Raw genomic sequence first — 25,914 nt, 5'->3', positions numbered from 1 at the left:
TTTGGCCGAACATGTGACAAGTGTCGGCGGCAGTCAGAAGCGGAAGTTGCCCGAGGGCAATGGCTGCGTTTCCGGTCCGGCGGCCATTGCTCAAGCTGCGTGCCCGAATTCCATGGCACCCAGATGCTGATGCTGATGGTGTGATGGTGAATTTTTAATTAAATCAACTTGATCATTCTATTCCGGGTCGTCTGTTATTGTTTCCCCCCTTTCAATTCAGCGTTCTGCAATTGTTTTACAATTTTAATTGCGCTCCTTTGTGTTTTGTTCGGAGTTTTTTGTTTTGCTGTTTTTTTTTTTCCCCCTCTCCGTGATGCTAATTGCTGTTGAACAAAACGCAACTCAACTCGAGCAAATGTCAATTAAAAAGCGAGCATTCCTGCTACTCCTGACGCCCCTGGTTTTGGTCCTGCTGTTGTTTTTAGCCAACTGTTGTCACATTACAATGCCAAGTGCTCCCCCGGCGTCGTTGTCGTCGCGTGCTTAAAATCTGCAATAAAACGTGAAAAAATTGCTTGTAATTACGCTCTAGTTGGCTGTTTTGTGCTGTTCTGTGCTGTGTGTGTGTGTGTGTGTGTGTGGATGCAAAAAGGTGGCAAAAGGTAAAAAACTTGCTTTTAAATATCTTTCTCCCAGCCCTTCGTTTTCGTTTTCTGTTCCTTTCTTTTCATCGCATTTTAATTTCTACTTTGGCTTTACGACAACAGAGCGCTTTGGCAGTTGCCTTTAGTGTTATTTTTATGTTGATTGCAGCTAATGAAATTATAATTTCAACACGCCACGGTATTCACGATGGCAGATACTCTCCAATCCTGTCAGCCGCTTGCCACTAAGTCCCGGTAATAAACCCCAACCGTCTGTGCTTGTGTGTGTGCTTGCCATAAATCATTTAACTGGGTCATTTCATTTCCGGCGTAGACAAGCGACAGGAAGGCCACTGAGCAACCCAACTGTCAACCGACAGCCCACAGCAGCTGGCCCCAAAACGACGCAAATTTGATTTACTCATTGCCGGCCTAATGACGCTCGAATGTATGCTACGCATTCCGGCCTTTCTTGTCTCCGTCTCCCAGGAGTATTTTATACTTGCCTTCCTTTTTTGTGGGCTCGGACACCCAATTCTGGCAAATTAATTTGTCAATGTCTACTTAAAGTCGAGCATGGCATTTTGATAACCCCAGAGCGAGGCATAATAACTTGCTTGAGAAGATTGCAGTTTATTGATGGATGGTTGGCAAAGGCGCTTGCAAAGTTTTTAAGTGCCTTTATGTTTACATAATCCTATTAGATTAAAAAGGCATCTAAGGCGAATTATTATTATTTATTGATAAGTTAGTAATCACAGAATATGTTTTTAATTTCATGATTTTCCAGTTTTTTACGCTCTACAAGCGCACCAATTTGGCAAGAACGAGGCAATATATTATTATTATATTATTTGTACATGGTTTCCTTGCCATTACACACAAAAATGTCGAGCCACATACCAGGGACTTTTATTTACAAATACAAATACTGGGAAAAAGGCCCTGGCTGGGTTTACGTTAAATTTATTGACAAATATCATCAAGAAGCTGGCGTTTCATTTCATCTGCTGCCGTTTGCTTACATAACAGTAAAATTTGGGCCATAAGTTTGGCGACATTCAGCCACCCACTCCGCCCCCTAATACGCAACACCCCCACATTCAATTCAGGCAGATATTAAGACGGGCAGATGTAAGCAAGTCAATTGACATGAAAGTCGATTTCAAAAACCAACAACAAATGGGGGGAATATCAACAGCAGCAGCAGCAGCAACAACGTGAGCTGTCTGCTTGCCAGGAGAAGATTGACGCATCCCACAGTTTCTCGGAGGGTGGTGTCCTTTATTTGAAAGGGGGCTTGGGTGCCTGTCAGTTTATTTTATGCCAGCTTGAAAATAATTTGCAAATTGCCGTGCCATATTTTTCTGGTACTTCTGGCCTGTATTTTATTATCAGGCATTAGCGAGGGTTGTTCCTTGAAATTCGCCAGCGACTTTATTGCATATTTATATGGCAGAGCCACCGCTGCCTTTGTGTTCTTTGGGTTAGTGCATATTTTTCTAAGTTAATCAAATGCTGTGCACAAAGCAAATAACTTGCAGTGCTGCAATGTTGAAGTGCATTATTCGGAGATGCATATGCCAGGAGAGCACAAAGGACGAGGAAACTTTCACAAAAAAATAAGCATGTAAGCGAAAAGTAAGGCAACATCTAGGAACCGATTTCCACATTCTCTGTCAGTAAATGATTCTAAATTTTGTTATTAATAATTATAAAGTACCTTATAATAAAATATACACAAAATTTTGTGTTTATCCAAAAAATAACTTATACATATATTTAAAATAAATTTATCATAAAGATACAATTTGGTGGCATGCACCTTTTAAGAAAAAATACTCAAATTGATAAGTTGTTTTAAAAAAAAAAAGTATACAGTGCTCCAAAGATATAGCATCATCTCTTACCCTCTGCCAGGATATAAAAAGGAAGCTGCTTAAATAAAGCCAAGGCGCACTCACTGGGAAAGCTGAAATTGGATTTTGCATTCCCCTCCCTCCTTGCCAGAGCGCCCAGCATACGTCTGTGATTTATTTTAAACGTATTTAGATGCCCCGAACCCGAAACCCCGAACCCGAATCCAAATCCCCGAACCCAGCATGGCTCTATCAACGGATGCAGATGCAGTTGACGGGGCAAGGACATGGCCACATGGCAGTCCTTCCATTCCTGCGCCATTGCATTTCATTGAGCCGATGCTTTTTTTCTTTGCCACTGCTTTTTGCTTCACTGCTGCGCTCAATGGTGCAACAAAACACACACACACACACACCCAGAACTGTATCTCTATGGCAGTCGCGGCTGGTTGCATTTTCGCAGACACGCTGGCGTATACGTAATGCGCTGCATTTACTCCTCTATCGCGCTCCGTGCTTTATTTGTATGGAAATGTTACTGCTGGCCCGAGCGGTGTCTTTGTACTTGGATCTTCTTTGCCCAGCACGAACGGCATGTTTATTGTTTAAGTGCGCTTCCTGCGCTTCTTTCAATGCATCTGCCCCCCTATTTTTTCTCATCCTATCCCTTTGCGCCCTTTTGTTTGCTGTAGTTTTAATAAACTTCCGCTTTACCCTTGGCTTCATAGAGTTCGCCTTGTGTGAGCGACATGCTTGCGATGCTGGTACCGTAGTGCACTGGGAAAAATTGCAGTACATATAGATTTATGCTACAAAAATGTACTCAGAAAATATGATTAACAGATACGTTTTCTAGAAAATGTTTTGATAAACTATATTTGTAGCTGGGTTTTAGCAGGGAAATGTAATATTTCTTCTAGCTATTTTCTAGAGTATTTTTCCCGGTGTTCGGGAAATTGTGAGAGTCAGCTATCCTGCAAAAACCCTGCAACCCAGCATCTGTGTCAATGTCAGGCACGTGCGGGCACGTGGATATGCATGTGGGACTTAAACTGCTTTTGGGTCTGGCATCTTTAAGCAAAGTGTCCAACACTTGGCGAACAATTTGCCACGACACTTGCTCGATTTTCAGCCATCGATTTGCTTCTATTTGCTGCGCATAAAAGTTTTCAAATTAAAGTTTATTTCTGGCTTTCGACTGTCAGGCTGAACGAGCTGGCAATTTGGCAGCAGCATCAGTTCGACGGCCTAGACTGTCTGAAATATTGGCAGACAAAGTGGGTGGAGCGGAAAACCATATCGATGGCGAAAAAATCGAACAAACTGTTGGGGTGCAGGTAAGTTCTGGATAGAGAGCCTGCTTTATGTTTTGCAAAAAATTCAAGTTTTGTATAAATTTATTGAATGCTAGAAAAGCTCACCCTAACTTTTACAAACTTAGGTGTGGACTCAGACTGTGAGATATTTTACAATTCCACAACATTCCTATTTAGTCTTTTTTTTTAGTCTTTTAAGGTCTTTTCAGATTCCAAAGGAAATAAATATCCATGGCCTTGTAATATACAAGTTTCTGGTTTTCTCGACAATATATGAGGCCTACAATATCGTCGAGATTTGTCATTCCCATCAGCGGGAGATTTCTGGGGGGCACATGTCATTGACTTCCAGTCCCTGAATTCTGCCGCCATGTTGGGCTCCTTATTAATGCCCTGCGGCAAAAAGGGACCACCCACCCCGGGAAAGCCCTGGGAAAACCCCACCCAATGCCCAGCCCCGGCAACCAAAAACACATAAGTAAAATCTGTAATAAACTTGTTGTTGTTCTCCTTGTCAGTGGGTGAGTGTGCGGGGCTTTTATTGTTTTATTTGTGTGCGTCTTCTCAGGCAAGTTTTTATTTTGTTTTTCCTTTTTTTTTGTAGTTTTCCTTCTGCTTTTATTTGTTAAATTGTGTTGTGAAAAATCGCCTGGGCCTCTTGTGTATGTTTATTTGGTCGCTTTTTCTTCCGTTTCTTCCTATTTTTTATATATTTCTTGGGTTTTCGGGTGTTTGTGTGCCTGACTTCGTCTTGGGCTTTATTTTGGTAGCCCAATTTTGGTTTTGCTCGCAGCGGCTTATCTTCCCTGGGACCTTGAATGCGGCAAAGGAATATTTGTGATAAATAAAAAAAGGGAACACTGATGTTTGGCTTGGGTTTTCCGAGTGCGGAGCGGTATGGGTGCACTCATTTTTATTATCTTACTCATATTTCTAACCCCTTTGTCGTGGCTTAGTTTGGTTCTCTGGCAAAGCTTTTTGTGAAATTGAAAAACTTTTTCAATAAGTACGCATAAATTGTGGACAGCCCACTCCAGCCTTCGATTACTCAGAGTATAACCATCTCTTAGGCTCATTTCGGCCGGCTCTTGTGCTGGCATATTACTCGTAGTTAATATAGTAATATGAAATGCCCTCTTAGCAGTGCGAAAAGCAATTCCACTCTGGGTCAACAGCCCCAGCAAATTGTGTGGCTGACGCAGACTGAAGTGCTCCTGATGCGGGACCACAGGCACTCATATTTCCTTGTCCGGCACATAAAGTGACACAATGATTTTCTAATAATTTGCCAAATTGCCTTTGGTTGACCATTAAATCTGAGATACGTGTCTGTGTGATAGCCGGATTATGTTCACACAGATACTCTCGTTGCCACGCCCCTCCCCGTGCCCCGCGCCCAACGCCCCCACATGTCTGAGGAGCAGTCAGCTAGACGAAATTCTTCTGGCCAGGACATAACTCGAGACTTTTGGCAGCATCCTTCGCCTCGAGTGTGGTGTCATCGAGTTTCGCCGCCCTTATTCTCCGTCGCCTCCTTTTCGGGCCCTTAAAGCCGAAGTCCTTAAAGTTCCTTCTTGCCGGAGGGCCATAGAAAATCGTGAAAATAAATCTGTGACTAGTGCAAAATCAATAACTTGGCTTGGCTGCGTTTTTCCTTCCGCCCTTTCAAGTGGTTTCGTATTGCAAAGCGGAATCGAGAAATAAAATAAAAAAGACTAAAGAGGAAAAACTGCACCAAAAATGTACTCGGATTAGGTGTCGTCGACTTGGCCCAGAGCCATTGTTCTGTTTTTCAGGAGGAGATTTCCAGTAGCGATGCGGGTGATACTCTTGAAAGTTTGGAAACTGAGAGCTATGCAGCTTTATCAAATTTGGGCTACATTTTTTTGTAGATAAAGAAGAATATTCCTTAAAATATATTTATTCTATTCAGATTATTTTTAGGGAATTAAAAAGGCAATCTTTGTTTAATCCATTTTTAGTAAATTACATTTAAAACTAAATAATAGGATTATTTTATCCAAAAATATATTGTTTATTTAAAGTTTTCTTCCGCCTTTGTCCCAAAATCCTGAATGCTTGTGTTAAAACTAGGTAAACATTTGTGTATCTCTCGAGGCAGGGAGTGCCAAAAATAGAGCAAAATCCGACCAGTTAAAGTAGATTTCTGTTTGTCCCCGCCTCTCGACATCACTGAATCCCCATCTGCAAATTTCGTCTGTTATTTTGATTGTGGTTGTCAACGGCGCTTGTTCGCCCATCCTCCTGCCGGCTGTGTCGTCAACTTTTGGCATTTTGTGTCTTTTAATTTTCATAGCTGGCGGGCGCTGGTTTTGGATCCCCTGACAGATTGGCTGGCACAGGAAAGCTCACTTCTCGGTGCTCGGCATTTGCCCGACTAACAAGTTCTGTCATTGATATGCGGGAGATTTTTGCGAAACAGGAAACGGAAGTAGAACTTAAACCCCAGTTGCTTTGACAATTAGCGCATGTGTCTGCGCATAAATCCGCAGGACGGGCCATTCATCAGGCAAGACGAGGCAAGGCAGGGCCAGGCACTTGTCAGTAATACGCGCCATTTACATTAACGCACATTACGCTCAATTTTTCGAGTATCAAATTATGGCAAAGCTCTGGGGCTCCGAGGTTTCAACAAAAGGCAGACGGCAAACTTTAAATTTTTACGACATCATTTCATGGGCCACAAGGCAGCGGGCCCAGCCGAAGAACCCCAGGCCCACGAACCCTTAACGATTGTTGTTCTCTCTCTGCTCAACTTCAATGATAATTTGCCAGCTCCACCCCCGGATTTTGCCGGGGTCCTGGGCAAAAGGAAAAATATTACACGCATAACTGTCGTATTTCTTTTTCCATCGTTGTATTGTGCGAGTGGCAGACTCTTGGCCCGCTTTGTCTTTGGCGCTGGAAAACAAAAATTAGGCCATTAAGGCATTTACCAAATGCTCCGTGTCCCCGGCACTGGCCTGGTGCTTTCCGCTAAGCAGGGCCGGGTCTTTCTGGGGGCGTCTTTTTGTGAAATTGAAATTAATGTGGCGGAAATCACAAGTTGGGCACGAAACGCGGCCTGCAAGGGTTCACCCGTCCCATTTGGGAGGAGCACTTGAGCCGCTTGATATATGCTGGTAATTTCTGTTGTGCGCCGATGATTAGACCGGCAATTAGTGAATTAGCATACGAAATATGTCTAATGTATTTCGAATGGGGCCTGTCAGCCCCACCACCCAGCGGCTTCTTTAAATGAGTTTTGCGGGAAATTATAAAACCATTATACAGAAATCCTGTGCTAAGGAAAATATAAATGTAATGGCTGCTTAATTGTTTATTTTTGGGAGCATCGTTATCCATGGTAAAATATCGATACACAGCTGGATTTTCTCACTTTACTACCATTTATTTTTAATAGGTATAGCTATTATTTGGAGATTTTTAAAGTGTTCAGTATAAAAACTATTATTTATATTTTTAACAATAGCTTGTTATCCGACCTTTATTAATATTGATTGCTTCTGTTTTGAACAGTAGCTAGCACCCGAATATTTCAAATTTGATGGATCAATTTGGCATTTTATGAAGTCCAAACTGACAAGTGAATTTTCCAGCCTTCATTCGACATCCCCCAAATCGAATTCAGAAATCATCGGCATCCGTAGCTTTTGAATTGTTTTGTTGCCGTTTCAACCTGCCCTCGGCCAGCCTGAATTATTAAGCAATTTTTCATATTTTAATGGCAAAACATTTTGTTGGCATTTCTCGACTGAAGCCAAAAGATGGAAAAAAAGAGGGAAACCGGCCAAAGTTTTTAATTTGTTATGCTGCTTGCGTTTCCCAACGCCCACCGGCTGTGTTGGCTGCATTTCGCATATTTTATTTCCAACATTTATTGTTCGCCTTTCCCGGGCTCCTCCACAGCTCGGCATTCATTATGAGCCATAACAATTTGACCGTGAGGCATAAAAGTGTCGAAAGTGCAGGCGAGTGGGGCAGTCAAGAGGGCGTGCCTCGAAACTTTTGTTGTCCGACAATGGGGAAACAGTTTAAAGAAAAGGCGGAGGAGTTATGCGTGGATCGCTGGCAAAAATGTACTGGAAATTATGCCGAAAGTGCCCCGAAAGTTGCCGGCAAGTCTTAACTTTATTTTGATAACCAGGCGTTTAATTTGATTTAAATTATGAATGCCGGCCGAAAGGCGCTGCTGGCGCTTATGATGTGCCAAAGTGCAATCCACATGCCTTTCGCAATTTCCTTTGACCTGCATAAATAAGCGCGTGCCGTCGGCCTTCGAGGAGCTGCTGCTAACAAAACTTATAAATCCCAGATATCCTGACCTTAATGCCACGTTGAATACGAAATGATGATGCCGGCTGGGTCGGGCTGTCTGGCTGTTTGTGGCACTGACTCTGCTCGGAAGCACTAAAAGCCAAAGCCAGAGTGTGAAAATAAAAACAAACAGCACCAAGGCAGCTGGCAGATAGATGGCAGTGCCACCGCAAAGGCAAAAAAAGGCCAGGAAAATCGATGCGAAAGTGTTTGCTGTCTAAAAAAGTTTCCTACACTCGCCTCGGGGGCGGGAATAGGTGCCTGGTGACTTGTAGGTGGTGCCCCCGGGTGTCCTGAGCTGCGATGATGCCAGGTTGGCTGTGCGTATACGTAACGCAGTTGAGTGGCTGCTAAATATTTTCAAGGATAACTTTACACGACCCACTCGCACATGTGCATACGGAAGCAGGATATGTATGCGACCCAAAAGTTTGTCGCCCAAGTGCTTATTGTTTTTGTTGCCCGCCTCCGCTCGCAAGGATTACCATTCGTTAGAGGCGCCCTCGACAAAAGGGTATGAAAACAGCGATGCACCAAGCGAAAATGTACTAAATGCATAGGGGAAATTTAGATTTATTAGAGCGGTTACTCCAAAAATTGTATGTAAGGTCTGCCATTGAACCATAGATCAAAAGAACATTTTATACGAAGAAATATAATAGCTTTTTTCAACTCGAGTACTAACAGAAAATATTAAAAACAAAAAATATAATAATTTACAAAAAATATTGTATCTTTTTTGACGCATTCAATACAAAAGTTTCTTAAATATATAACTTTTCTTATTTTCATCCGTGTATAAATACACTATATTTTAACAGGAAAGTATCTCAACCCTGAATGGGCTTCAAAGCCAATGCAGGATATCCGATGGCTCGATTTTCCACACAGTTTTTATGGATAGCTGGGACCTTGAAATGCGATACGCTCGAACCGCCCAACTACTTTGCATATTTTCACTATTTCTCTTTCTGGTTTGTCGCCCAGCTACGTGACTGTGCGTTTAAGGGATGCCCAGAGGCATAGAAGATAAGTTACCAGCAAAGTATATATAAAAGGGAAAGGCTATGCAAATCCACAGATGCTGCGTAATTATTCTCTGGCAAATCCCAGCCGCACTGCAGCCCTTGATGCACCTGCCACATGCTAGCATCCTGCAAAATTCACAGCTACGCGCTGAAATCCAAACGTGAATGCCACCGGCTTGTCAGCGTCATTTTTATGACGTTTCCGATGAATACAAAATGCTTAATTAAATGCTGTCGTCGCACACGAATTGCGATTTTCCTAGGAAAATCCTGGATGAATGGGGGCCATGGGGGATGGGGCATGGGCTCCCTCCCCATTTTCCCGCCTGTTCTCGGCATGTGATGACACGCATAATTTATTCAATTTTCATGTCTCTGTGTGAGCGTGCGTGTGCGCCGAGTTAAGGTTTTACGCGTCTCTAATGCTAAAATTACACATTCAAACACACAGGCGCACAGTTGCCGCAGTCATGTGCGACATTTGCTTCGCAGGACTCTTTTTTCCCCGGCAACGTTTTGTTTCCCACTTGGCCAAATAATGATCCCCAGCCGGGTGGTTTTTCCTCTCCATTCTTGTTGCGTATTTACTGCAAAGATTATTTGCAATGCTCGCTCCCATTGTGCGCTGCTGATGAAGGGGAATAATGGTGATTCCGAGGGGTCTTAAGGGGGGTTTCTGGGTGGCCGGGCCCCTCAGCAGGCTGCCGCTTTGTATACAACAAATCACTTTGCTGGCGCAACACTTTAATGTCGGGGATTAGGCATTAAGGTGAGGCTTCCAAGTGTTGCAAACACCGGAGCGTAGCCAAAGAGGAGAGTATAGTACATATTTGTCTAGGAAAAAAAAGATTTACTTCATTCTCTGTATTTTTTTTAGACATAAACAAGTGCCTAGCTATTTTCTATAACTAATATTTTTGTTAATATGAAGAGAACCCTGCAAGAAAAATATATTATATCATATATCATGACAAAAAAAAAATAGATATTGTAATTTTAGATCTACATAGAAAACCTCTCGCTTATCATCATTCCTTATATCATATTATAGGCATGCATCTCATAACTAGGAAACCCCCTTTGCACACTACGCACCTGACTTACTATGTGAAGGCCCCACATATATTTAAGTGCTCCATTTGCATTGTTAAAGTCATTCTGTTGGGGGAAAATCTGCATATGTACATCGGCCTGTGTTTGCTTAAGTGGCAGGCAATGTGCGGTAAGCGGAAGTTGGTTTTTGGTAATATCAACCTCATATGCCAACTGCTTACCAATATTTGCACTAAATACGTATGCACACATGTCGGAGCGTTATTGAAAAACTATGTTGACACAGTTCTGGGGAACGCCATGTCAAGTGGGAAAGCTGAAAGCCTTTACGGCACTGCAGCTTGAACGAAAACCCAAATTTGCTCCATATCAGAAGTGATTGCGAAACGAGCTCCACACGCAGGCAGATTGAGGTGAACTAGTTGGGGATTTTGAGATTTGCATGCATTTGACTAATTATAAATATTTGCGAGTGCAGACAAGTTTTCGCTTGGCAATCAGTAAAGTGCAAATGCGGCTGGCTTTTCAATTGGAAACTATGTTCCCTGCGCTGCTCGACTGTAATTAGACGTCCTTAGAGTCGTGAATGAGGCCATTATAAATCTTAATGGCTGCTTGTTCATTAAATTGAACTTCTGGTAATTAAATTGAGTTTTATGTAGTAAAAGCTTTTTATAGGGAAATGTATACAAATATGAGTAGAACATTTGCCAATGCCCCATTGGCTTTCGATGGCTTTAAATTGCCGCATATTTGTGCAAACTCAGCGTGAAATATTTCCCCTGGATAGACAGCCATCCATTTGCCATTTTCAGCAGGCTTTTATTTTGGGGAAAAAAACTAAAAGCGATCAAAATCAGTGTGTAATATTTTTTGCTTCTTCGCATTTGCAGAAATGTTTAACAATTCGTGGTGGTTGGATTCCCTTTCTTTTTTTAGGGGGTGGGAGTGAGGCGTGTGTCGCCCATCAACTGCAAATTGCGCACGCAAATTGTCTGCCCTCCCCCCGTTCCGAGAACCTTCGTTGTCTATTTCGCGCCTGTAAATCGTAAATCAGCGCAGATTATTGTTGCTAGCCCCAAACCCCCAGGCCCCAAAGATTCACAACCATTTACATTTGTATCTTTTGCCTCCGCTGTCTGCGTTTTTCAATTTGAATCAGCTTAAAGCAGCCCGAGAGCCGCGTTCTGCAGCTTTATCAAAGGCCGTTCTTCTTCATAAATATGCAAATTGTCTGGCGTCTTCCTTTCGTTTCGTTGCTGGGCATTTCTCTTCCGCTGCGGCTGAGGCTGCTGCTGCCGTTTTCCAGCCCTAAATCGGATTTACTTTCACTGGCTTTAAGTTTCAGCCGCCTGTCTTTGTGTCTTTCTGTGTGTGTGTGTGGGGGGTGCAGTCCTTTGTAGTCAGGGAAATATTTGATTATTCGCCGCCGATGCTGCCGCACATGGATGGGCCGGATTGGTTGCCCCCTGGGTTGCAGCTAACGACTTTGATTGCCACGAGACGGGGCACGTGATTGCAAGTGCCCGAGTTGGCCGCAAACAATGCTGCCACTCTGTCTGTGGGCTGCCAAGCCGGGTCCATCTGGAGAGGCTTGTGGTTAAGTGCCGCCCGCCCGCATCACTCATACGCACCGTGGTTGCGACTGGCAGGATCAACTGATTTTAGAGTTATTACCAGGAACCAAAAATAAGGCTTTTTTGTGAGATTTGTTTTTTGAAGAAGAAGAATCCAATGTTTATTTGTGACATGTCCAAAAAGAGCATTAAAATCATCCGATAAGGAAATAGATAGTATCTGCTAGATACACAAACACAGTTCAGTATGCCGTAAAAATAAAAGTAACACATATTATATATTATTACGTATCGTATAACTCATTGTTCATTGTTCATACTTTAAACAATTTTTGCTTTATAAATTTCCCTGAATTTTAGAGTTCATGCTTAGTAACCTTTTAGCATAACAAATGCAGTTCAATTGTTAGGGTTTAATTTTCGAAGTATTGAGTATAATTAGCCTAATGAACCTCCCCTTGATTGAATGGTTTAAATTTGGAATGGCTCAAACACTAGCCCGTAATCAGATACCACTAATAGCTCTAGGCATTTTTCACTTTTATCGATGAATAATTTCCACATGGAGGAGAGACCAATAAAATTGAATTTTCATTATTTAACCCGTGGCTGTCGTCACAAAAGTCGAGTTATTCCGGTGACTAATTAAATAAATAAATAATAATGGAAACAATGCCCATAATTCAGCTGAGCCCCGGCTTGATTGAAAGTCAAAATAAATTGAGTTGGGAGCGTGTGTTTTGATGTGATATCAGGTTACGATGCCATGGTGCCGGCATCTTAACCGCACAAGGGCCACTTGTGCCACACCCCCTTCTGGCACACTTAATTGGGGCTACTGCCGCCCCCCTAGCATAACATCCCTTATACGCAGAGCTACCTGTACAAAGCCCCAGCCGAGTTTTGGGGTGCGTTTGCTATCGGAGCTGAACTGGCGGCACTTTTGCTGCCATCTAATTAGACACTGCGGCTGCATTAATTGCCAGGAACTTGGACTTTATGGCTTTTCAAGGTAGAGGATTCCCTGGAGCGGATACCCAAAGTTTTATTGCCGTGACAGATAAAAGTCGAATTAGCGTTTGCTTAATTTGCGCTTGACATTTTGCCAGACAATAAATATACTACCTTTGTAGGTAAAATATATAGAGTGCGGTGTTCGGTATTTCAATATACATAATTTACCAACCATGGGGTTCTATGTTCTTCGCTTGTGCGCAATATACTCGTAAATAAATAAATTGCCCACAGGAATTTCATAATACTTTTGCGAGGCAGCTTTGCATGCATAATTCACGAGTATGAATTTCATGTGCCGACGCCCAAACAAGGCAAAAATCAATCAAATTAAATTGAAAACGAAAATCATAAGGCTGTCCATCCATCCAATCCGACCCTCAGCTGGGCGAACTGAATTGTGGCAGAAACTTGAGCATGATTTCTGGCCACATTCTCATAGTTTCCCCACAGTCGATCCGGGGCTCTGAATTTCACAATTTAATTATCGATGGTGAAACGGCAGAGCAGAAAGTTTTGAATGCCTGCCGGCAACTGGGAATTTCTGTTTTTGTTTCCATTACCATTCGCAAGTTTGTTTCGGCTTTGTCCTGCCTCTGAACCCCTGACCTCTGGTCTCCTCCCAGGGGAGCCTTGGACTTTTGCCCACAATTTTCCATTCTGCACCGTGAATTTAGACCTCAATTTATCGAATTGTGCAATTGACTGGGCGCTCTGGGTCGTAGTTATGTAGTTTTGAGTCATGTTCGATACTGCTGTGGCTGCAAATTGTTTTATTTGCTAAATCAAATCGAAATTTGGACGACTTGACACGGGCCGTAGCCGTTTGACCATAAAATGTCAGCTGTTAAATAAATTATCGGGTTAGTAATTAATTCCGATTCCATTAACAGCAGTCGAATTTTAGTAATTTTAATTTATGTGCTATAATTGTTGGTCCATAAATCGATTCGGCTAGTGGTAATTATATCTGCCAGCTGAAAGCATTTAAATTTAACTTTTTCATTTGCTTTCGATTAGCATTCCTAATGAACTCACCGAGCTGTCGTTACATTTAGCCAGAAATAATTTCAATTTGTGTTTATTTTGGTAAAAGTTTTTCAATTTTCGCCACTGCTTGGTAATAATGAGTTTTTTAACTACAAATCAGGCGGGCGAAAGAAAAAATTGTCTTGCAATTAGGGCGGCGAATTAAAAAGCAGAGCAGCGGCTGCTGGGAAATGTGAATGAATTAGCTTGATTTGCATGGGAATTTCATAAATATGTAAGCTGGACGGTGGGCGTCGAATCGAGGGCCCTGGACACAATGGGGGAGGAAAGTAAACAAAATTGCAGGGCCCCCAAGGTATGAGTAATCAAAGCAAAAATTACCTAATTAACATAATCCGCAGTGGCCAAATGAGGCGGCTCCTGCTCTCCAGCTCCTGGCTTTTCCTGCGTTTTCCTCGCTTTTCCTTTTTGTTGTTTCTCGTTTTTCGAAGGCGGGGGCTGTGGGCGTGGCTGTCGTCTGCCTTGGCCGTTGATTAGCGCCGCCTTTGGCTCCACACTCGCATTCGTGTCCTGTCTGCTACGTAAATCCCCTGTGATAAGTTGTCTAGGACTTGATCCTGTTCACGTTTCACGTTGCTCGTTCTGATTAATATGCACAGACGTTTAAATTTCGTTTCTTTGCCCTGCTTTCGGTTTATTTTAGGGACTTTGGTTTATGGTTAATTCACTTCGCTGGCTGTTTGCTTTAAGGTTTTTCCCGGGCACTGATGCACTGCAAATGGATTTCCCACCGTGAGCTTTACGAGCTAGCTTTCACCTGGTTTTGGCAGGCGAGCGGAAATGAGCAGATTCTGTCACACACACACACATTATGCACACTCACACACATTCAACTGGCGGAAATGGGTGGGATGCGCGAGATACTTTTTCAAGAGTTTCAGTCTAATCCCCAGAACTTTCAGAAACTAACAGTTTGCTTGATTAAATATTAATTTCTGAAAATCTTTGGTTTAAGGCTACTTTACAATTTTTAAAATAGCTTTATAGGTGCTCGAAAGTATGCTATAGTTAAACTCCTGCTTTTTAGAGATTAACAGATTTACTTAAATTCTTTTCGGCAGAATCTTCTGGATTTTAAACAACTTAAAGTGCTCAACAGTTGCAAATATTTCATTTATTTCTTAAGTACCAAATCTCTTGCCTGGAAGTTTCTTAAGCAACGACATACGGCTCAGCATCCCTAGAAATCTCTTCTTTAGTTTAATAAATCCTCTTTCACGCCACAGCAAACTGTATCCCATAAATATACTATATTTGCTTAACCCATGAGTGAATAATGTATTATACACGAGGATGCTCCTATCCCAGTTCCCGTTTTGACGCCTTGCTGTCTGCTAGCAAAAAAAGTTTGACATTTCGCCTTCTGCCACCGGAAGTTGGCTAACATCACAAATACCAACGCAACTCGCATGCCGCTAACACACGCACAGCTCACACACACACACACAGGCTGATCTGCTACCTGGTAGTTATGTTTTTGTTGTCGGTCTTAAATCGCACAGTTTCTGGAGGCAGTTAGTTAGTTAGTCAGTTGTTTTTGTGGCCTCTTCACTCGGCACTTGGCACTTGGGTTCTTTTGGTTGTCTCGACACTGTCACGGGTCGCGTGTCCTGGCCTCGATGTATTCAGCACTAGACTGAGCTCCTCACTCGGCCAGGACATGCTTTTAAGCCAGCCTGTGGAGTTCGAAATTCGAAGTGGTCGCCGTGCGCCTGCGCGGTTTCTCTTTCGGATGGCTAGAAACCAGCTCCTTTGCTCTTCAGGCTGCTGACTGCGTTTTGTTATTATTTTGTTTATGTTCCTGCCAGCAGGATGTGTCTCTCGGTGAGTGTGTTTTTGTCATCACCTGTTAGCATTTGCGAGTCCTTGAAATCCGGCTCGGGCTTCTTGCACAACCTGAACCTGAGCCAACGAAGTCCATCCCCCCTTCGGTTAGCTGAGTCTGCTGTTGACATTGTCTTTGCCATTATGTAATAATCACAAAGACACACACACGTGCTAAACTTCAAATTAATTGCTGCCCAAAAGTATAGGTGGCCGGGGGTGTGGGTGTGGGTGTGTGCATGGCTTGAGTACATGGTCCTTGGATGGACATGACAGGACATTGTCTGCCGCTGACCGCAGGCCAAACACTAGGCACGTTCCCGTTTCGCCTGCTGCCAGGATGTGCAAAATATCCAGCAATGAAGGTCATGTGACGAGGGGATGAAGTGAAGAGGAGCGATGGCGAACTTCAAACAGGGGGCGTGGCAGATATGCGTTCAGGTGTTGTCCAGGTGCAAGCGACGCGCAAAAGTCATTAAGGTTGGCCTGCAAAGCTGGACGAGCTATTATGCATAAATTACCAGACCTACTTTGTACCTATTACGCAGGGAAGCAGTTAAGAAAGTAGCCTTAAACTGGGCCTAGATCAAGACGTCCATAAAAATAATTCCTTAAATAAACATAGTCAACTACTTTGTTTTTAATTTTATTAATAATGGAAAAATTGGAAGGTGGTTAATATACTAATACTTATACAAGCTCAAGGAATTCTTCTTATAGTAAATAGCCCTGAATACTTTAATAACAAATTTGTAAGATTATAAAGCGGTATAACTCATCAACATTCATACAAATATAAAATAGTTTTTTAAAGATTTAAACTAAATCATGTTCTATGGCTTCCACCTGCATAAAAATGCCTTCTACCAACTTTCCATCATAAAAAGGAAATAACTCCCTTTTAATATCATGTAATTCTCCGCTAACCAGCCGCATTTCTTGCAAGGACTCCGAGTGGGAGTCCGAAAGTGCCATCATGACTTCCAGACTTCAGTTCTGTTCGGCGCCCAGCCCGACTACCCTGAAGTTACCGCTTATAACAAGAACATCAACAACGCCGTAACGAGGTTCATGTTTAATGGCCGTGCAGTCGCAGCCGGAGTCCTTCGGGTGGAGCAGCATCAGCAGCAGCAGGAAGGTGTTGTTGTGCCGGAGAGGACGGCTATATAGGGCTATATCCACAGTCCTGTCGGGTGTCGGGCCAACAAATGCAGCTACAAAGGCAGTCCAAAAGACATGCACTAATATCGTGTGCTGTCCGTGTTGCATTTCTCCCGCCCAATCCCTCTCGTTCTCCAGCCTGTGTGCCATGTTTTTGGGCTTACAGCTTGAACCTGACACAGAAAATTGTATTTTAATGACGGAGCATAGCGTCACTGCCAACGACAGGGACGGGGACAGGAACAGGAACAAGGACATGCCAGTGGAGCCCCCATTCAAGACGTTAATAAAGCGACGCACACGCAGCACATTCCATGGGTGTAGGGTGTTCCAAAGGGGGCTCGGGAACGGTAACTGCACTTCCGAAATGAAGTTGTTACCTGCCCCAAAGTCCGGCTCTCGGCTTTGGCTGACATTTTTTGGGGCATTTCGCCCAGGGTCGAATGGCCTTTCATACGGCGTATTCCATTCCAATTGCACTGTTTCCAAAGGGGATCCTGTGAAGTGTGCTTTCGACTAGCTTTGCATTTTATCAGGACCCTCTCCCGCCCTCTATACAGCCCTCTGTGTGTTTGAGCCCGGTTGTTGGGACACAAGTACACTTGTTTATGCATTGCAGCAGTCATAATTATTGTTAATGGCCATTTGTGTTGCCGTTGCAAAGGCAGTGGCCTCACCCCGGAGAGCCCTCATCTATCTCTATGTGCACCCTCTGCATAATTGATTAAATCAGGAATGATGCTAGTTTGCTTTAAATTTAATGTTTTTACAGTCATTCCAATAAATGTTGATTTGAGTTATGGTTTATAGTATAGTTATCTATCCGTTCATAAAATTGTTGGATGTATGTATAATTAAATATAATTCTTGCGAAACTCGACCTTTGGATCTACCAGCTTTAACTTTATTATTTTTCTCCGACTGCGATTAAGTACTTCCTTCGAAAGGCAATCACCATTACAGTCATTCTGATAAGATCCCAGATATTCAATAAATATTTTCAATTTCAGTTGAACCCGAGGAGAAGGAAACTCAAAACGAGGACGAAGGCGAGGACGATGACTTGGATAACGAGGAGTTCGAGGAGCAGGGTAAGAGCACCACTTATCGCATAAATCTGTGATAAATATGAAAATAATTTGAGGAAATTTCCACTAATAAATGGCATTTGCCTGTTTTCCCACCGCCCACTTTCCCTTTCTCCTCACGGCAGATAATGGACTCACCGAGAAAACGTTCAAGTTTGATGATTTCGCTCGCAGGTAAATAGGCCTAGTCCAAGGATCCCAAGCTTAAGCCCATAAAGTTTTCGAATCAAGGGCAAACCGCGTGGACACTTTGCCATTTTTGGGAAATATAACCCCAGGAAATGGGGAAGATGGGGACGCTTAAATTTTACTGCTGCTATTTGAAAAGTTATCATGGTCGCCCGCTCGGTTGAACGGCGGTTTTGTGTGCTCTGACGGTGGTGTTGAAAATTGTAATTGTGTTTTTAATTGAAAGGCAGACCAGAGTCAGTGCTCGTGGCTACTAATTAAGGATTAGTGTCAGAAATTACTTGTGCCAAAAGTTTTATGGCCGCGAACTCGAACTCTCGAACTGGCAACCGGCGCACACAGATGCCGCGGGCAGCTTAGAACGGCAGCAACATCAGCAGGAGCAGCAGCACGGCGGCAACATCGCCCGCACAGCAGCAACATCAGCCGCACAGCGGCAACATCGGGTCTCGCCCTGCCACAACAATTATAATAAAATGACGTCAAGTTGGTTTGCCCGTTGTATTTTAATTGCGCTGCCATTCACGTTGTTGCTGTTGCTGCCGCTGCCTCAAATGTTTCTAAAACTTTTGCGCCGAGTGTAGAACATTTGCGGTTGCCGTGGTCGATGGTCTTTTTGGGGGTGACTGTGCTTGCTGCTTGGATAAACTCTTAAATCATAATTAGTTAAATTTAGCATAATTTGATTGGAGTTTGGTTTATAATACCCAACTGTGTTCCTGCTTGTCCCCTTCTCTCAGATTGCTGAATCCGAAAATTGTTCGCGCCTGCACATTAGTGCTATCGGATTGGGCGGACATACCCACCAGGTCCTTGAAGGCGGCGGTAACTATTCTTCATCGCATCGCCTACGGCTGCAAATGCGCGGGAATGCTTTTTCAGGTGAGTGAGATAAGAGCTAAGTAACCTTTAAGTTTTTGAATTTAAAAAAGTATTTTGTGCGGTTTCCTTAACGGCAGGTTAAGGTTCTGGTTAGTTATGTGACAGATAAAGTTCCCATTTATTTAAATTGTTCGTTTTCTCAATGCGATGTTAACAACATTCTGATAAAAACTTAGGGTTTTCCATAAAGCAAGTTAACTTTTGAGGCGTTTTCTCAATGTCATGCTAAGGTGATAGTTAGTAATTTGTGAAAGAAGCCTAACATGCAGTTAAATTGTGCGTTATCTTATTGTGATGTAAGTTTTTCTCAGATAAGTACCAACTTGATATTGACTCAGAGACAAAAGTTAACCCGAGATTGAGAAATCCGCCCTTAGATATATAACTACAACCTAACCAACACTGGTGAAATGCAATTGCTGAATCCTTGTTGGCTCTTTTAAAAATCCACTTAAAGGTCCTGTACATAAATCAAAGTCAAATGCAAAAAACAAATGCCACAGCTTAGCTACCCGCCGCTCATTTTCTTTTTGCCCGCCTTCTTTCACTGTCGCTGCTTTCATTTCATTTTTATGGTAATTTGTACAAATTAAGCGGACCTTTTTTCTATTTGTCCAAAGCCACAAACGATATTTACTGCTCTGTGCGTACGTATATAGGTATATATTTTTTTAAGCTGGTTCGGCCAGGGCTCGGCGGGTTCCCTTTTTGGTCCCTCCGCTGTCAGCTGGAATTTGAACTTTTTAAGCCTTTCACGCGCTGCCTTGAGCCAGAGCATCGGTGGGGCTCTATAGCGACTCAAATATTCAGCTGTCTGTGTTTGAGTTTGAGTTGGCCCGGCCCCTGGGGAAGAGTCTAACGCAACTTGTCTTCAAGTTGGGCCCTAAAGATTTTTGCCAGATTTATTTGACGCTTTCACCTTGAATTTAATGTGACCTCGCCGTTTTCCTAGCTGCATTAAAATTGTAATTTGATTTGGCATTTCTAGTCCCTTTTTTTTGTGAGTAAAAAAAGGTAGCTAAATATTAAAATATACTTTCGGCTTAATCGTTTTAAAATCATTCTCTATAGAGCATTTAATTTTGTACCTTCCACAAATGGCGTTCGCTTCTTTCCGGATTTCTTTTCAACTGCTTATGCTGCTTTTCACGGCTGGCAATTAAACTTTTCTTTTCGGGCAGAGTTCATAAATCACATTCAGCAGCAGGCTGCGCGGCATTCGCCTTCCCACCCACCGGGCTTTTTCCGTTTTCATCGGCTTAAAGCGGCGCTTAAAGCCATCGGGTTTTGGTTTCGGCCCGCAGAGTGGCATGCAACCACTGCAGAGTCCGCGGGGGAATGGCGAAATGGAGAATGGCTAATCACTGGAGCGGCCAAAAACGGCATCGCATTTGGGGGACGGAGCCGCTGTCGAGTGTCTCCGTCCTCCGTCTTCAATCTTCTGGCCCGCAGCCCACCTCGCGTCCCTCTTCGGGCGCCATTGGTTCCCTATCAGCGTCATCTAAGCCGGCTCAGTGACTGCTGTGCACAAGCGACGATTAAAGGACGACAATGACGAAGGCGATGACGAGAATGAGGAACCGTGCACAGGCAGAAATCTATCTAAAATCAATAAAGCTGCCAGAATTTCAAAATCCTTCTTAAAATAAACAGGTTTCTGCAGAGAAAAGACTTGTAAAAGAAGGAACCAACTGACTTTCCAAACGTAAAATATAGCTTTTATTTGTCAAAATGAGTTTATTCCTTATTTCCTTTTCTAATCAAAATTCTGTGTGATACTTTGATCTTTTTCTAACAATCAATAAATATTAGTAACTTCGGCTTATACATTTTTTTTTTAATTTTAAACAAATAAATTTAAATTTTAAACAAAAAAATATGTTGAAACCTGTTAAATTATATTTGAACAGGTACCAAAATATTTTTAAATGTCCGAATGCCTTAAATGAATTTGTATTCCTTTTCTTTGAATGTAAGACTTAATTAATATCAGTAATTTTTTCTTTTTTTTTACTATTTTACTTAATGGGGTTTTTTCGCCAGTGAGCGGCTGCAGCTATCCATGTCCATGTGGCCATCAAAAGGAGCAGACTGCTGCTTGCCAGTCTGGCCACAAGCAAAACAAAAGTAGCATCATATGCAAAGTCAAAACCACTAATGGGTCTGCGCAATCATAGGATAAATTAAATTCCAAATACGGACGACGACAGTCGACAACGATACAGGGGCTTTCGGTTGGCTGCTCGGGGGATGAGAATAGAGGGGTTTTTAGGGTTAGTTGTCGGGGTTTGGGTGGCATTTATAAAGTTTTTGCCAACTGCAAATGATATCTTGCTCAGCAGAGAGACAACCGCAGGCGGCAACCGCAGAGGATCTGGATTCCAGAGAGGAGGGACGAGGTGGCAGTGGCTGCTGTGGCTGGGCTGTCTTTCCAGAAACTTTTCATTTGAATTTCAAGCACAACCTAACCAGCGTTTTCCCCGCCCTCTTTCCGTCAGGCCAAGCTGTTTCGCATCTTTCAACAAGTCCTCAGCGTGGAACGTGACGTCCATCAGGAGGAGCTGCGTCGCCTGGCCATCTTTGTGGTGCGCAAATTTGTCGAGGTGGCCCCGACTAATCCCAAAATCTATGCAGAGTTATTATTTTACAAAGGCATCAGAAAGGCAAATGAGCTGGAGTCGGGCTATTGTGACGCCTACGAAGCGTGAGTACGGGTTACTTTGGGCATTGTCTCCTCATCCGGGGGATTGGCCTTCTCCTCATCACAATGGCCGCATGATTGACTGAGCCGGGGCTTCATCGTCTGTCGTTTAGTTGGCACATGATAAATGATGGCCAGCGGCCAGAGCGGAGACTCCATTGTATTTGCACTTCCCCAGCACCAGTAGTCAATGGGTCAGATCCTCTGCAGGCGAAGTCAAAACCACGGGCAGATAGACCGCTTAAATGTCCTGACTTTATATCTATTGCATTGACTTTTCTTGCAGGGGCACCAAAGGAGCCTGGAGCGAGGAGCAGGAGTCGGAGCTGCGCTTCCTCTTCGAGGAGAACCAGCGCAATCCTGAAACCGATAAGGGTAAATACCACTGGTCTAGAGGTCCAGGGATGCAAAGCAATTAAAATCCTATCCACTTCCCAGTTTTGGCTTTCTCTAATTATAATTTAATTTAACCAGCGAAAGTTACTTTTAAAATCCAGTAAGACCTCTAGACCTCATATAGGCTCAATTGTAATGGAGTTTACTGGCTTTGCATTCTTTTTGGCTATCCTCTTGGAGTGTAAATTAAAACTCGATTCGGAGTAAATGAATAGAAGCAATCAGAGCTGGGGCACTCGAGCCACTCCAGTTGCAGCAGGCAGAGAATGGCCGGGGATAGATGGAAAACAACTACCCAATTGTGTCTGTTCTTTCAGATGTGATTGATTGGATTCTGGAAAATTTGGCCGACAAGACGCGCAACCGTCGCACTGTCCTGAAGAAGCTGAAGGAATTGGGCCTGATGTTCAAGGCACCCACCAAACGTTCGACCAAGGCGGCCCAGGGCGGCAAAAACCATTGGCAGCCAGAGGAGGATGAGGAGCTAAGGAGCTTATACGATCAGCATCGCATTGAACCGGGTAAGTGGACAATCAGTTTGAGTACTCAGAGGAGAGGATAGATATTGGCAGGCCCAACAAGGACATAAGACCAAATCCAAGTCGATTAGGAATCGGGCTAATAATTAAGGAAGCCACTTGGCTTTATTTTTGATTATAATTTATTAATCGATAAAAATACTGATTGTTGTTAGGTAGAAAATTAAGATTTTTTCGTGCGAAAAACCGAATCTTTTTTTGCGAAAATTGGTCAAAAATATAATTTTTTAGGTTTGAATGCCAAATGATTGGAAATTTTTTTTAACGAGTTCAACAAGGTAGGGCATCTTTGGACCAAAAATTTTTTTTTTCGCCAAAAATACTTATTATTTTTTGGTGAAAAGTAAAAACCTTAGCTTTTTCGAAAAACCGATATTTTTCTTTCGCTTTTTTTGGTATAACTTTGTCAAAAATGGTCCGAAAGGTAAAAGAAGCACTGTTTTGGACAGCTAACAACCTAGATAATCGATTGCAGTCATTTTTTGCCTGATTCAAAAAACTTAAAATTTTGGCAAATTTTCACTTTTTTTGCAAGGGGTAGCATCGTCTTTTTTTCGAAAATTGGTCAAAAATAAAATTTTTTAGGTGTGAATGCCAATTGATTGGAAATTTTATTACGAGTTCAACAAGGTATGGCATTCCATTTTTGGACCATTACTTTTTTTGTTTCGCCAAAAACAGTGATTATTTTTGGGTGGAAAATTAGAAACTTTCTTTTTTGCGGAAAGTCGATATTTTTCGTTGACCTGTTTGGCTATAACTTGGTCAAACATGGCCCGAAACCTACAAGGAGCATTCTTTTAGACAGCTAACAAGCTAGATTTTCGATTGCATTCATTTTTTATCTGATTCAAAAAACTTAACATTTTCGTAAATTTTCACTTTTTTTACAAGGGGTAGCATCGTCTTTTTTTTCGAAAATCGGTCAAAAATAAAATTTTCTAGGTTTGAATGCCAAATGATTGGAAATTTTATCACGAGTTCAACAAGGTATGGCATTCCATCTTTGGACATATACTTTTTTTGTTTGTTTGTTTATTTTTGTGTGCAAAATAAATAATTTTGTTTTTTGGCTAAAAATCTATATTTTTCTTTAACTTCTTTTGGTATATCTTTGTCAAAACTGATCAGATAACTAAGGAAGCTATGAAGCTAGGTAATAATTTATTTGGTTTTGAGTAAATAAATATGTTAACCATATCTTATAACATTTGAATTTATTTCAGATTGCCTCGAGCGAATCGTCCGTGAGTTTGCGGAACGGCGCTCCAAGCCGCAGATCATCAAGCGGATGCTGCAGATTCACCTGATAGCGGACAAGTCTGAGATTCTTCCCCCCAAAAAAGGTCGTGGCAAGAGCAAGGCCAACAAACAGTTGGCCGAAATTGGAGGCGAGGGCGATGAGTACGACTTTGCCGAGGAGCCCATGTTCGAGGGGGAGGGATATAGGAAGCCCACAGCCAAACCCAAATCAAAACCCAAAAAAGCCCCGAAGCGTCAGGTGGTTCGGACACCCTTAGATGTGGGCACAGTCAAAGCTCTAATCGCCCAAGTTAATGCCGACAAGTTCCAATCGGCCATCGAGTGGCTACAGGAATGCCTGCAGGATGCCAGCGAGGAAACAGAGGAAGCGGCGGAAGATGAAGACGGCGTCCCACTGCTGCCCTTGATGGCGGATCAAAAGGATGCCATGGAGGATGGCGATTTTCAGAAGGTATTGGTCGCCCTGGGGATGCAGCCGCCGATTGCGGGCATGGAAACCTACTGGCGTATTCCCACCTACTTGAATACGGCGGATTTGCGAGTACGTTCAAAGATATTGCTAGGAGAAGATGTGGATTTGGAGCCCGAAGACGAGGCTGCCGACGATGATGACGAGGAGGAGGATGATGAGGCGGAGGCTAATGAGGAAAGTGAAGAAGAGGAGGACTTCCTCGACAAGCACAGCCGGCAGCGGCAGCAGAACATAGCCGCTGAGCAGCAGCGCAAACTTGAAAGCCTCATGTTCAACCAAAGCGATGACGAAACCGAGCAGCGTGCCCCGCCAAAAGCCAAGGACAAACCCAAGGCCAGCGAGAAGAAGGCCAAGCGAAAGGCTAAAGACAAAGCCAAGGAGTCAAAGGACTCTGGTGACAAAGGGGCCGACGAAACAGAGCCGGAGAAACCCAACACGGATGATTTATTTGACCAATTGAGAGCCAAGCGGGCCACTAAAATCAAACTGAGCGATATGGCTCTAAATGAGTCAACAAAGGCCGCTCAAGAGGCGGACGATGATGCATTTAACTTCAACTCGGAGGACTACCGTGCCCGTCTGCTCGAGCTGGAGGATGAGGAGCGGGAACGGGAGCAGGAGGATGAGGATGCCGGTGCCAATGAGGACAAAGAGAACAATACCAATAAGTCCCTGCAGCGTGCACGTCGCGTTAATGTAATTGACTCAGATGATGATGATGATGGTGGCGCCTTGCCTGCCGACAAGACAAACAAACGCCCGCGCAGCGATGACGATCGGGAGGATGAGGATGGCAATTCCAATCTCAATGCCGACGAGGACGACAGCGATGATGGGGCCAGCTTTCTGGCTCGCAAAAAGCCAGCCAAAGTCGATGGCGAGCCGGCCAAGCGGCGTCGGTTGGCCATCATCGATGACGATGATGAGGATGATTTTTAATGCACTCCCTCTCGTTCTGCCTTTGATTTTATAGCTCACCGGAATGGAGATTCGAATAAATGTAACTTTTAATTTGCATATTTGCTGTTGTTTGTTCTTTTGTCATGTTCGTCAAGAATGAGTGCTGCTTTCATGGCATTACGCATTCCAGCAGAGCAGGGTATTACGTGGGGTATAACGTGTTTTTCGATTATATTTGATTGCGAAAGGATATTTAGTTTAATGGATACTTGGGTGTATAAGTTTATGATGTGTGAAATAAGTCAGGGTTTTTAGGGATTTATGGTTTTATTTAGAGTTTTATTTAGAGATGGTTTAATTTAGAAAAAGGAATATGTGCTATCCATATTTTCAACTTTTATTATACATTTTAATACATTTTATATTGGAACTTTAAATAACAAAGAAACATTTTTGTTTTTCCATAACTACGATTTTGAATATAAATTTTAATGCATTTTGTGTATGGACTTTCGATAACAAAGAAACATTTATGTTTCATTTATAAACAACTATGCTTCCCCCACATGGGTAACAAAAGTCAACCAACTCCCTTGTAGCTGTCTGGTAGCAAACATGGCCTAGACTCTACTCCACCCTCCCCGCACTGACACGCCCCTCTTGGCCGGTTCTATTACCTC

The 25,914-nt window shown here is 43.0% G+C and overlaps 1 protein-coding gene and 1 long non-coding RNA gene across 2 annotated transcripts in view; one reads left to right on the top strand and one right to left on the bottom strand.

Annotated features, from left to right (window-relative positions):
• Nucleotides 1-25,353, top strand: part of LOC108024344 (protein timeless homolog) — a 72,628-nt gene extending 47,275 nt beyond the window's left edge. Inside the window, exons 12-18 of the mRNA XM_017094249.2 lie at nucleotides 17,815-17,895; nucleotides 18,018-18,066; nucleotides 18,822-18,963; nucleotides 21,462-21,667; nucleotides 21,951-22,039; nucleotides 22,378-22,581; nucleotides 23,826-25,353. Coding sequence (XP_016949738.1) covers nucleotides 17,815-17,895; nucleotides 18,018-18,066; nucleotides 18,822-18,963; nucleotides 21,462-21,667; nucleotides 21,951-22,039; nucleotides 22,378-22,581; nucleotides 23,826-25,273 — 2,219 coding nt within the window. The 3' untranslated portion in view covers nucleotides 25,274-25,353. The remainder of the gene's footprint in view (nucleotides 1-17,814; nucleotides 17,896-18,017; nucleotides 18,067-18,821; nucleotides 18,964-21,461; nucleotides 21,668-21,950; nucleotides 22,040-22,377; nucleotides 22,582-23,825) is intronic.
• Nucleotides 14-15,439, bottom strand: LOC108024354 (uncharacterized). Its single transcript, XR_001768145.2, has 3 exons — nucleotides 15,282-15,439; nucleotides 14,141-14,531; nucleotides 14-490 (listed from the first exon to the last, which is right to left on the bottom strand). It is a non-coding gene; the product is annotated as an uncharacterized LOC108024354 (long non-coding RNA).
• Nucleotides 25,354-25,914: the final 561 nt, after the last annotated feature.

The sequence above is a fragment of the Drosophila biarmipes genome, chromosome 3R (genome assembly GCF_025231255.1).
Source record: "Drosophila biarmipes strain raj3 chromosome 3R, RU_DBia_V1.1, whole genome shotgun sequence".
Taxonomy (NCBI): Eukaryota; Metazoa; Arthropoda; class Insecta; order Diptera; family Drosophilidae; genus Drosophila; species Drosophila biarmipes.
This window is presented reverse-complemented; position numbering and strand designations above follow the sequence as displayed.